General features: G+C 42.5%; 7 protein-coding genes across 7 annotated transcripts; 4 read left to right on the top strand and 3 right to left on the bottom strand.

Moving 5' to 3' along the window:
- Window positions 1-50: 50 nt before the first annotated feature.
- DI09_8p70 (uncharacterized protein) lies at window positions 51-488 on the bottom strand (the record flags this gene model as incomplete). Its single annotated transcript, XM_013381086.1, has 1 exon — window positions 51-488. The coding sequence occupies one exon, from the start codon at window positions 486-488 to the stop codon at window positions 51-53; it is 438 nt and encodes a 145-aa protein (XP_013236540.1).
- Window positions 489-1,585: 1,097 nt separating this feature from the next.
- On the bottom strand, window positions 1,586-2,908 carry DI09_8p60 (uncharacterized protein; the record flags this gene model as incomplete). The annotated part of the gene is made up of 1 exon (XM_013381085.1): window positions 1,586-2,908. One exon carries the CDS (start codon window positions 2,906-2,908, stop codon window positions 1,586-1,588), a length of 1,323 nt encoding a protein of 440 aa, XP_013236539.1.
- A 356-nt stretch (window positions 2,909-3,264) lies between these two features.
- DI09_8p40 (uncharacterized protein) lies at window positions 3,265-5,556 on the bottom strand (the record flags this gene model as incomplete). Its single annotated transcript, XM_013381083.1, has 1 exon — window positions 3,265-5,556. The coding sequence occupies one exon, from the start codon at window positions 5,554-5,556 to the stop codon at window positions 3,265-3,267; it is 2,292 nt and encodes a 763-aa protein (XP_013236537.1).
- DI09_8p50 (YhgE/Pip-like protein) lies at window positions 4,337-5,311 on the top strand (the record flags this gene model as incomplete). The annotated part of the gene is made up of 3 exons (XM_013381084.1): window positions 4,337-4,885; window positions 4,934-5,101; window positions 5,165-5,311. The coding sequence occupies 3 exons, from the start codon at window positions 4,337-4,339 to the stop codon at window positions 5,309-5,311; spliced, it is 864 nt and encodes a 287-aa protein (XP_013236538.1).
- A 137-nt stretch (window positions 5,557-5,693) lies between the features above and the next one.
- On the top strand, window positions 5,694-6,695 carry DI09_8p30 (uncharacterized protein; the record flags this gene model as incomplete). Its single annotated transcript, XM_013381082.1, has 2 exons — window positions 5,694-5,994; window positions 6,187-6,695. 2 exons carry the CDS (start codon window positions 5,694-5,696, stop codon window positions 6,693-6,695), a joined length of 810 nt encoding a protein of 269 aa, XP_013236536.1.
- Window positions 6,696-6,766: 71 nt separating this feature from the next.
- DI09_8p20 (uncharacterized protein) lies at window positions 6,767-8,518 on the top strand (the record flags this gene model as incomplete). Its single annotated transcript, XM_013381081.1, has 5 exons — window positions 6,767-7,073; window positions 7,112-7,176; window positions 7,233-7,658; window positions 7,942-8,242; window positions 8,298-8,518. The coding sequence occupies 5 exons, from the start codon at window positions 6,767-6,769 to the stop codon at window positions 8,516-8,518; spliced, it is 1,320 nt and encodes a 439-aa protein (XP_013236535.1).
- Window positions 8,519-9,171: 653 nt separating this feature from the next.
- Window positions 9,172-10,764, top strand: DI09_8p10 (uncharacterized protein; the record flags this gene model as incomplete). Its single annotated transcript, XM_013381080.1, has 1 exon — window positions 9,172-10,764. One exon carries the CDS (start codon window positions 9,172-9,174, stop codon window positions 10,762-10,764), a length of 1,593 nt encoding a protein of 530 aa, XP_013236534.1.
- Window positions 10,765-11,037: the final 273 nt, after the last annotated feature.

The raw sequence follows: 11,037 nt of genomic DNA, 5'->3' as shown, positions 1-11,037 counted from the left end.
CTTTTTGGGCACACCACCATCCTAATATCTTAACCCTTCATTTATTTAAATCAGGTCTGCGCGGATTTGGGGTTGTTAGCCATTTTTTCCAGCTCAGCAGCTCCGCCAATAAACTTACCATTAACAAATACAAACGGAGATGTAGTGTATTTCTGTATTTTCCGTTCTGCCCGCAACATGGTGGCTTTTGCTTGCCAGTTCTTTTTTTCTACTAAACAAACCATGATGCTATTTTTTGTGGCCATTCTTTGTGCAGTTTTTTCTGCTTTTTCCGCGTGTACACATCCGCGAAACCCATAAATCTCAATCTCAAACTTAAAAGCCGCCATGCCAGAGTTAGAAGCCTCTATATGCGGGCTAAAAATCCGATGTATAACAGATGACATCAGGTTGGTGCCATAGAGGTGTATAATCCCCAAAATAATTGAGAAAATGGCGAAAGCAACAAGAAATTTTGAAGTCATGTTTGGTGAAGTCGGAGTGTGCATCTCTAGCGGGTATGTGTTTGAAAAGATTGTTTCAAATAACTTTAATATTTGGATCTGCGAAACCAGAGTGCTTTTCGCCTTTTTTCGAAAAGTTCAAAGCTGGACACGATGTGCGATAAAATGTTGAGTTTGAATTCATTTTGTCCAAAGTGCGATTCCCAAATCGGCAAAAATTTCGGATTCCGGGGTGGCGATTGTGGTTGGTAAAAGACACAATTGCAGGGTGCTTAAATACGGGGAATACGTTCAGAGCAATAAAGAATGGCAAGCAATTTTACTAAAAGACACGGTCGCACAAACACTTGGATTTCAATCGACACTTATTGATCTCCTAAATTGAGCTACATTCGAGTTTCTCGATTTATTGGACTATTTTGTGGCTACATATAATGCATGCATACATTCTGGGCATACACATCACATAAAAGGGCCGAATGTGAATCGATTTTTTATATGGGACCGAATCCATTTTTTAAATTTCCTTGTGTTACCAATGAACTTATCGTTGATAAAAATGATTGGCGAATACCTATGTAATTCTTTTTTGGTTTTCCTTTGCAGATTTTCCACTGTATTGTTCCAAAAGAAAAAATGACTAGCTTCTATCTTTACGATGTTGTCTTTAGGTAGTTGCTTTGCCATTTTCACTGCTTTGTTAAAGTATTCGCAGCCAGTATAGCCATAAATTTCAATTTTTGCACCGCCACCTTTTTCTTTATTAAAGCTATAACTAAAAGAGAAATGCAAGGCAGATGTCAGAATGAAAATACAGGCAAGAATTGAAACACGGAGAAGGAAATGCTTTTTATGCATAGAATATCCAAAAATTTCACCCGTAATTCTTTATATGCTCATATTGTTTCATGATCATACAAACTCATCAAATAGAATTTCAGGTCTTTGAAAATATATTTACTTGTGGCCCTCCTCCCAATAACACACTGCTTTTTAGATTAAATTCGCTTTTAATTGCTCCTTTTTCTGAGTTAAGAACTTTGCCTCATCGAAACGCGCCATATGCGTGAGCCGTAATGTAGTGTCCAGTCGGCTTCATCATATGTATGACAAAAAATAAATCAAAATTTTATTCGTACAGTTTATGGGATGAAAGTTGACAAGCAGAAATAACAGCCTGCAGAAAGAAGGCCAGCACATGGAATGGTACAAATCCAACTTGCGCAAATATCGCCAATTAACCGCCAATTGACCGGTTTAGGTGGATTTGATAGTTTGTTAACAGGGGATTGATGACTTTCATTAAGCCCAAGGGCCACGATTGCACCAACTTTACAATGGGTTGTGGATACAGAAAGACCAGCGATAGAGGCCCCAAGCACTGTGATCGCCGAGCCCAGCTCAATTGAAAAGCCCTTTGAGGGGTTAATTGATGCTGTAAGTTTGGTTCCCAGTGTTTCGATCACACGTGCTCCCCATGTAAATAGGCCGACAATCATTCCAATACTCCCAAAGGTAAGAAGGCCATAAAGTGCAGGGGAGTCCGATGTCATCATTGGCCTTCCATTTGCCATTAAATAGGCATTAAGGAGGCCAAAAAGAGGCCCCACGCTATTTGAGATATCGTTTGAACCATGGGAAAACGACGTGAATATAGCCGAAAGAATTTGGAGAATCGAAAATAACTGCTCGACGTCATCACCGGAAGGGGCGATGGGAGAATCTTTGGGATTCAGCTGTTTTCTAGAATCAATGATCGACTTTGTCCAAGGCACCACAATCAGACGGGCAATAAGAAGGGTTGAAATAATGAGGACAAAGATTGTTCCTACTAAAAGAAGAAATACTGAGAAGGAGAGTGCAAGCTTGTAATTTAGCTGATATCCAATCATGGATAGGTTGACCCCAATGGTAAGGGCATAAATGTATGGAATTGATTTAAGCCCAACTGTAAATGGATCCTTTCTATTGAGAATAAATCTTTTCAGGAGAACATAGGCGAGGGACGAGAACGCCCCCGAAATAACAGGCGCAAGAACCCAAGCCAATGCCATGTGCGACAGTAAAGACCAACAAACAGCAGAAGAATTTGCTATCATTCCAGCCCCAATCATGGCGGCAATGACTGCATGCGTAGCGGAGACGGGGAGCTTGAGATAGGTTGCAAACGCTAGCCAAAACGTAACCGAAATAAGAGAGGCTAACATCGCATAAATCATCTCTTCTGGCGTCAAAACGCCAGGCGTAAGTGTTGCCCGGATAATCTTTTCCGTAACTAGACCCCCTAAGCAAACGGAACCGGCCATTTCGGCTATTGAGGCGATAATGAACGCGGTTCGAAGACGCAGAACCTTGGCACCAACTGAAGTTGCAAATGCGTTCGAGACATCGTTCGCACCAAGTCCACACGCGAGGAAGAAGGATAGAACAAATGCCACCACAACAATGGCAATCAGAGGCAGCATGCAAAAGCAAAATAAAATAAATTAAAAAGTCGAACTCCAATTGGTTGCCAATTTGAAAAGTCGGATCGCTTAAATTCCGTAATTACACGAGCCCGCAACGACGACATGCGTACCGATCAATTTCGTGCATGTGTCCAGTTTCGCCAAAATATCAGCGCCTGCTGGTAACTTTTCTTGGCGGCTTGAAATTTTAAGGACATTGCACAGGGCTCCGCGAGCTTGTTTGAATGTTGCTCGATTACACACCATTATGAATTGCTAACCCTATGAACAAACATCGACATAACCCATCGACGATATGGCTGCAATCACAGAGGATGGCGTTCAAAAAGATGTAAATTGGTATTTTATTGCAATTATAAAACGATGGCAGCTCCAAGAACAAAAATGGGAAGCAAAATCACAGTGCCAATCCAAGAAAGCGTATTCGCATACGCAGCCGAAGCGGTCTTATTGAGAGAACCCGGAGGAAATGCATTGAGATTTATAATTTCATTGGCGCCATCATCTCTACGAATGTTCTGCACAGATGCGTCTTGTGAAGTCGGAAAAATAAAACCAAGGTTGCCAATGTCCGCTTTTTCTGCTATTTCCAGACTTCCTTCAAGGGTATCTCCTTTTTCACCAATCAATGCGCCTGTTGGGGTTTCAGAGTCTTCCAACGTTGAGTCAAGGGTGGAATCTATGCTGATAAACGAATTGGGGCCTCTTCTCACAACCGTAACATATTGTTGGCAACGAATGGGAAGCCTTAGAGTAGCCTTGTCATATAAATATACGTTGACAGGGTAGTGAGTGAGCCTCCTTCGTGAAAGCAAGCCATGACTAAACTGATGAGAAGACAGCGACGAAGAAAGAGACGAGTGGCGTTGGCCTTTTGTGTAAAAATTGTCAAGCCCGCGGCAGCCACGGATATCGATCATGGAGTCATTAAATGCGGCAACATTGATTTTCATTAACGGTTCAATGAAAATTGATGCCACGGATCTTTCAAATAGGAAGGCTCTAGATGCATCAAAAAGCTCTGCAGATGCCTGGTCATGCAAAATGCCCTTTGAACGGCCATATAGACGGACCTGTGCATTATCTAGGACAATAGTGCGTGTATCATCATAGAGGTCCGCTTCTGCCCAATCAAAAGCAATCAAAGTTGATCTTCCATAAGCCCAACCTTCAGCGCAACCAAACAGCTTTGCAAAGGAGGATTCAAAGCCAAAAAGGGAAACCTTTGATGCGGAAAGCGCATACACAGGACAAACGGTAGCCAAGTTTGATTTCGTTTTTAGGACAATGGAAGAAGTGTCGTATGCGATTATTGTTTGGCATTTATGAGGCAATGAACCCGCTCTGTCAAGCGAGCCAAATTCGTCGCTAAATTCATCAACATCGTGATCCTCTTCGTATTTTACATTCCCTCTAATCTTGGTTATGCTGGTTGAGCAGGCATTTAGCGAAGAACTAGAGGAAGGATCTGAAGAGCTAGAGGACGAACCAGATGAGCTCGAGGATGGGCTCGAAGAGCTGGAGGATGAACCAGATGAGCTCGAGGATGAGCTCGAAGAGCTGGAGGATGAACCAGATGAGCTAGAAGACGGGTCCGAAGAGCTGGAGGATGAACCCGACGAGCTAGAAGACGGGTCCGACGAGCTCGAGGATGAGCCCGAAGAGCTGGAGGATGAGCTAGAAGACGGGTCCGACGAGCTGGAGGATAAACTGGAAGAACAAGACTTTGAATCAAAACCACTGGTCGAAGACGGGCCAGAGCTTGAGCTACTGGTGGTAATTGAGCTTGACGAGTCCTTTGTGCTGAAAGAATCGCTCGAGTCAGATCGACTACTTCCTGAAGAGGATGACTTTGAAGTTGAGCTCGGATCAAATTTCGAGTTGCTAGAAAATATGCTGGTAGAAGGAGTATCGAATCCATTTGAAGATGATGACGATCCTTGGCTGGTCATATCACCGGATGAGATCTCGGTTGTAAATGGAAAATCCGAGTTTTTACGACTTGAAGATGAATGATCAAAGCCCTTGAGGTTTGCATTATACTCGGTATTCGAAAACGCATATGAATCTGAAGGGGCAAAGGGAAGCGAAGGAACACTTGTGCCTAACTCATTGGATAAAGGAGCTTCTGTACCATATAAATTTGAGGGATCAGACCTGCATGTTTCAGGAAAGTTGATTGGACTTGAAGTGGAGTGCTCAAATTCTCTTTGAGAGGGGCGCGTAAAGGTACTGGTATCTTTTCCAGGAAAGTTGGATGAAGACAAAGGGAACGGAGATGAAAACAGTCCATTTGAAAGATCTGTGGGACTATCATCCCCCCTTTGGCCCTGTTCCGATGATCTTCGTACTGATGGGTTGAAGGTAAATCTTCCCGATGGTTTTACCGACGAAAAGTGATCTTCAAAAGCCTTTTCAAACTTTGAAAGTAAATTCACTTCAACGGATAGCGAATGACTTGGGAAAAATGGGGACGATGAAAACGAACTAATCGGCCCCGACGCTTGCCTAGACAAAGGGCTAAGTGTACTGCTTTGGAATGGATTTGAATACAGCGCCTCTGCTGGGCAAAAATTTCTCCTGGCTTCAACAAGCAAGGATCCAAACAAAAACCAAGTCAAAAAAAGGCTGAAAATGTATAACATTCTAGTATAAGATAAATCCCTTGCAGACGGTACTATTTATATGCAGGAATCCATCATGTCCATGATAAACGACTTTCAATAAAATGTCAGCGGTATATTAAAATTTAGCCAAAATTTAAAGTTCATTAATCCTCAAGATGCCCTCCCATTTCTTGAAAAGGTCAACATCGGGCAGAAGAAAGCCAAAGCCGAAAGATGGGAATCAAATTACCGTTGTAAAAGAAGACGTTTCCAAAGAAAACATTGAAAATGACCCTCCCGGGCTTAATACAAACACAGAATTCGCCCACAATGGATCAAGGATTTCACAATCGCCTGTTTTCAATGTTGATACATGCGAGCAACGTAGCGAATCGCCCCCATGCCTGAAAGATGCGGAGGTTGAGCAAAAAATCGAATTAAACGATACTATTTCTAATCCCTTAACCGGAAATCATTGTACAGAAACCACGCAACTGCAAACCATATACACCGAAAATGACCTGCACACAGTTTATTTTGAGCTGCTAGAAAAGTATAAATCGCTACTAGCTCTCCGGAAAAGCTCGCCAGAATTTCTGTTTAACGAATACAAAGAAGCTGCAGAAAAGAGATTCAAAGGTTTGCAATGCCATAGCTAATCCATTCTAGCCTCGGAATCTCTAATTGAAAAGCTACAGAAGGAGCTTCAATGCCATACTTGCAGCTCAAATACAGACGAGTCGTCTCAACATGATAGGGCTGGCAAAAGAGCTTCAATTGGCTTGACACCAAACGACTCGATTCTCGATTTATATGGGCGCATGTTTGGCATCACCATAACCCCAACGCCGGGCGACGATATCTGCTGGAAGATATCGATGCTGATTCCGACAAAAAATGGGGGCTCTTTTGAATTTTTGTTAAGAGAACAAATGATGCAGGACGATGGGGAGCCTGCCCCGAGAATGATGGAATACATTCCAATAACCCTTGCTTCGAATAATCAATGCAGAGAGCAATGCTTGAGGGGACTGCCAAAAAACCCGCCATCCTATTTGCTGGAAGAAATTGCATTCAAGTCTTCAGCGCTGCCCATTTTCATGTTTAACCTTGGCAAATGGCTGCGGTCGTCGGTGTCAACAATGCCATCGATGCTCGGCAACGAGGCCGGTGTTTGAATAAACCCACAAACTCGCAATTTATTAGGTCGGAATTTTCAATTTTAGCTGCAAATCAACGATCACCCCCAATGCTCAACCCCACCGAGCAAGAGCTTGTACACATTGCTCATCATACGTTATGTGTAGAAGGAAGAAGTTACGCTGTTTTCCCAAGGTCCGATAAAGAAACTGGCCCGCATACATCAAACCCTTTCATTATGCGAAAAAAGTATTTTTCATCCACACGTAATTGTAGACATAAGCAATACGAGAGAAAAGCTGGTCCAAATTTCGAACGCCATGAAGGTTCCAAACGAAGCGGACATCCAAGTTATTTCAAAGCCAAATTTGATGTACCCGTCTTTTTTATCGCCCAACATGTAGGAATGAAGCTTCGTATGATGAATTCCTTCAGTGTCTGTTGAGGCTTAAAGAGGCTTCCTGTTGCCTTGAATTGTGGTCCATTTGCAGCGCCATCAAAGAAAAACATTCCGACCAGGTAAGCTGGCATTGCACCGTATTTCAAGAAAAAACTGCTCAACAGGACGTTGGCAGATTTGGAGACCCTATTTACAACCGAGCTTTCGAAGGCTACGGACCAACACCCAAAGCTGCATTCAAGGCTCGGAAATTCCCAAAAAAGGTAACATCGATCGCTTTCTTTTAGCCAAGAAGCCTCGATGGTGCATATCGACTGCGAAGGTAATGCGAATGCAATGGCTAATGCAAGAATACGTGATTTCGGAGCACAATTCCAAATTTTTGTCTTTGATTGCCAAAATCATTACAACTTGCACGCTACAAGGAAGGGTGGAAAAGATTTCAAAGGACATCCTTCTAAGAAGCATCGGATACTTTTCGTCTTATCTTGCCATTAGAAGCTCTTTTGCAAGGCTGGAAATTGATTTTTACAAAAAGCTGCTTCCCGACGCGACAAAGTCTTTCATTTCGGTGCTCAAATTGATCATTGCCATTGTGAAGGTATTTTGGCGTCGGTTTCTGATTTCCAGGCAGAGACAACGAATACATCTAGAATTTTCCCCGAAATCCTGCAATCAAACGACATTCTGGTGAAGATCAACAGCTGTATACTTGAAACACTGACGATCGAGTCAAACACCTTCTTTTCGAAGGTTAAAATGGAAAGCAACAATTCTGCATTTAAAACAAGCGAGTCTTTAAAGATCTTGGCGGAGCTGTCGGAAATTGTGTCCAAAGAAAGCCCATTTGATATCTTTGTGCGTTCCTACGTTATAACGTGTAGATTCCCATTTTGGATAAGCTTCTTCGCGAATTTGAGGAGCATTGCAAAGAGCTCATTTTAAGTAAGCATATAAAGCACTTGTCGGATCTTTCCAATACGCCGCCGCCATTTTTGGCGCCAAATTGCAAGCTGCCCGAAGCTCTGAAAACCGTTTTCAACGACTTTCTCGGTATGGCCATTTATGCATCCACCATCGACTGCATCGAGCTTTATGATAAAAGAACCCCGCCTTCTTGGATTCACTTTAGTACCATTTTCAACGACCATTTGAAGAAACTGCGGAATTCCGAAAGATTGACCAGTAAGATGCTATTGCATACTTTTAGTTGAAACTTTTGACATCTCTTTTTCTTTAGTTGACTTGTACACCAATGCGTCGTATTGTCCGCTAAAGAAGCCAATCCAGCGGGCGCTGTTGCGCTTGAATTGCATCACATATCTTTCGGATGTATTTTTTGAGGATCTCTCCTTGCTTCTTTATAAGGACACCAGGAACGAATGCCAGGTGCTTGCGATTTTCAGAAAATCGCTGCAAAGCAAATTGGCCGCCGTTACCGAGAACGCAATATCAACGTAGGCATATTTCAGCATCTAACTTGGGGACAAGAATAACGGATCCCATCGTAGAAAAGCTAAATGAGGCGTTTGCCTCGAAGGATTCCGTTAAAACTAAAAATGCGCTCAAAGTAAGCATTGACCGTTTTATGGAAGGGCTTTTATGAGCAATTTGAAGAGACCATTTTACTGCTGAACTCCATTGTGATCGAGAATCCCAAAGCCTCTGCAAGCATCACGTGCTCAATTCGGGATCACATTTTGGCGGCATTTAATTCTTTCCTTGCAAAGTAACGGCATACCCCTTTTTATGCTTTCAGGTTTAAAATTGAAATTATCGAGCATCCAAAGTGGCTTCAAATGTCCTCTGAACAGTTGATTGCACTTTTAGATTCGCCATTTGAAAAATAATGCACTTAAATTCGAAAATTAATCACCATAACTCTTGAGTGTCGCCACTCGCCCCATATCCGAAATAGAGTTCTGTTTGTAATTTGTGCCTTGTAAGCTGTGATTTGCAATCGCTTGTGCCTTGCGTGTTGCGATGTTTCCCGGCCCGCATCACACTAAAATGTCAATCTTTGCGGAAAAGTCCGAAATAATGCAAACTTCGCCTGGTGCAGTCATGCATGCGCATGTTGAGTTGGAAATTGATGGATTCGCAATTTTGTTTCAATGAGATTCCCCATGCTCTCAAGCTCATCAAGAATCGACGCCAATCCGTGCTTGTCGATCTCTGACAAAGACCGCGGCAGCTCTGTTCGCATGGAGGAACTCTTCGATGCCATTAGGGCCTTCAACGCCAACATTTCACCCACTTCGGCGGCCAAACTGAAAGAATCCATTCGATTGGTTTCATTGTCTGCAGTTAGCGAAAAAGACGCCATCGGTCCATTGTTATCTTCTGCATTGCTTCAAACGCTCGCCAGAATTTCCGAAGTGAACAATGACGACTACAATGTGATTGCCTTGGTTATTTCAAAGCTGCTGCTCTTTTGTAAGGAAGCTAGCTCGGTCAAATTGAGCATTAACAAGTTCCCAGATGTGCACTCCATCATCCTTTCGCTCCTATTAATGGTCCAATCAATTGTTGACCAAATAGAAGTGGTTTTGCTGCTGTACAAAACTCACGAGAGAAACAAGCCTTATGATCTGTTGCTATTCACCTCAAAGGTCGATGCTACGCAACAGTGTCTTAATGACTGCCTATCGAGACTCAATACGCCCTCGTTTTATAAGGAATGCCGGGGGTTTCTTTATTTCTTCAATAGGAAATTCCAGACCAAAGTGACTTCGGTGTATCTCACCAACTTTGCAATATCACCCTCCGGCATATTTAAGGATAAAATACTGGCCGACATGTTTGCTTCGATGATTTTCATCCACAAATCCGAACTGTCTCTTTCAGATCACATTGTATCTCCCATCGACAAGATTAAAGGCCATTTTAATCACTTGGCAATCAACAAATTCCAATTCCGTATTTCGCTAGGAAATGAAGACCAAATATCGTTTTCCATCATTAATGAGGACCGCTCTGAAAAGCTGGATTCGCTTTTGAAGAGTCTTGAGGTTGGTGTAGATGTCAGCTCATCTTCAGCCAAAAGCTCTCCAAAAAAGAGCTTGAAAAAGCAACATAAAGAATCTTGTCACAATCCGACTCTTTTGCCATCGCCCACAGCATCCAACGCCATGGGCTCGTCCCCAATAAAGGCATCTTATCCCGATTTGGGGCCTATGTCATCTGGTCTAAACGACATCGGATTGATGGGCATAAATGGCAAGTCAAAGTTTGAAATTGACTCTGAAATTGAGAATCTTTCTGCTTCAAAGTTGCGAGATACAATTGTTAACCCCGACAATTTGGGGACCTCTGCTTTCTCCTCTAATGAACCTGATAATTTAATGTCCTGTCAACCTCAATATAGTGACAGGCAATGCTATCAACATTCAGAGCAACCATCTTATCAACTTGAGAGCCAGTCGCCTGCTGTCCTTGCTACTAAACGGATCTCTAAAGCCAAAAATCCACCCCACCACTTACGCTGTGAGGAAAAGTCCTTGAACGACTCAATCTCCTCGATCCTGATTACACCGCCACAAACAATTCGTAAAAGGTCCCGATTGCTAGTATTTTCGTCTAATTTCATCCAGGTATCCCATCAAAATATAAGAAACGCTCTTGCCTCGGCAAAAAGTATGAATGTCATTTTTTATGTTAGAAAAAATAAAGCAACAGATGCTCAATTCAGATATCAGTCTAATTGAGCTGCTATATGAAGAACAGGAAAATATTTGTAACAGGGTCCTTTCAATCTCAGATGCGATCATATAAGGGTGGCCCTTGACCAAGCCAATGACAGAAATAAATTCGGGAAAATAAATCCGAATTTCCATCCATTATCCCGCTCGCACAAGCCAACTTGAATTTGTAGCAAATACTTTGTTTAGCAATTAAATTGTCGGTAGTTGCTGTGGTATGTGTATGTGATGTGGTATTTGTATTCCGTTTCATCCCTCATGTAAAGTCGGTCAATTTGT

This window comes from Mitosporidium daphniae (genome assembly GCF_000760515.2).
Source record: "Mitosporidium daphniae strain UGP3 chromosome Unknown contig-8, whole genome shotgun sequence".
Classification (NCBI taxonomy): domain Eukaryota; kingdom Fungi; phylum Microsporidia; genus Mitosporidium; species Mitosporidium daphniae.
The sequence above is the reverse complement of the archived record's forward strand: the minus strand, read 5'-3'. Positions and strand labels throughout refer to the sequence as shown.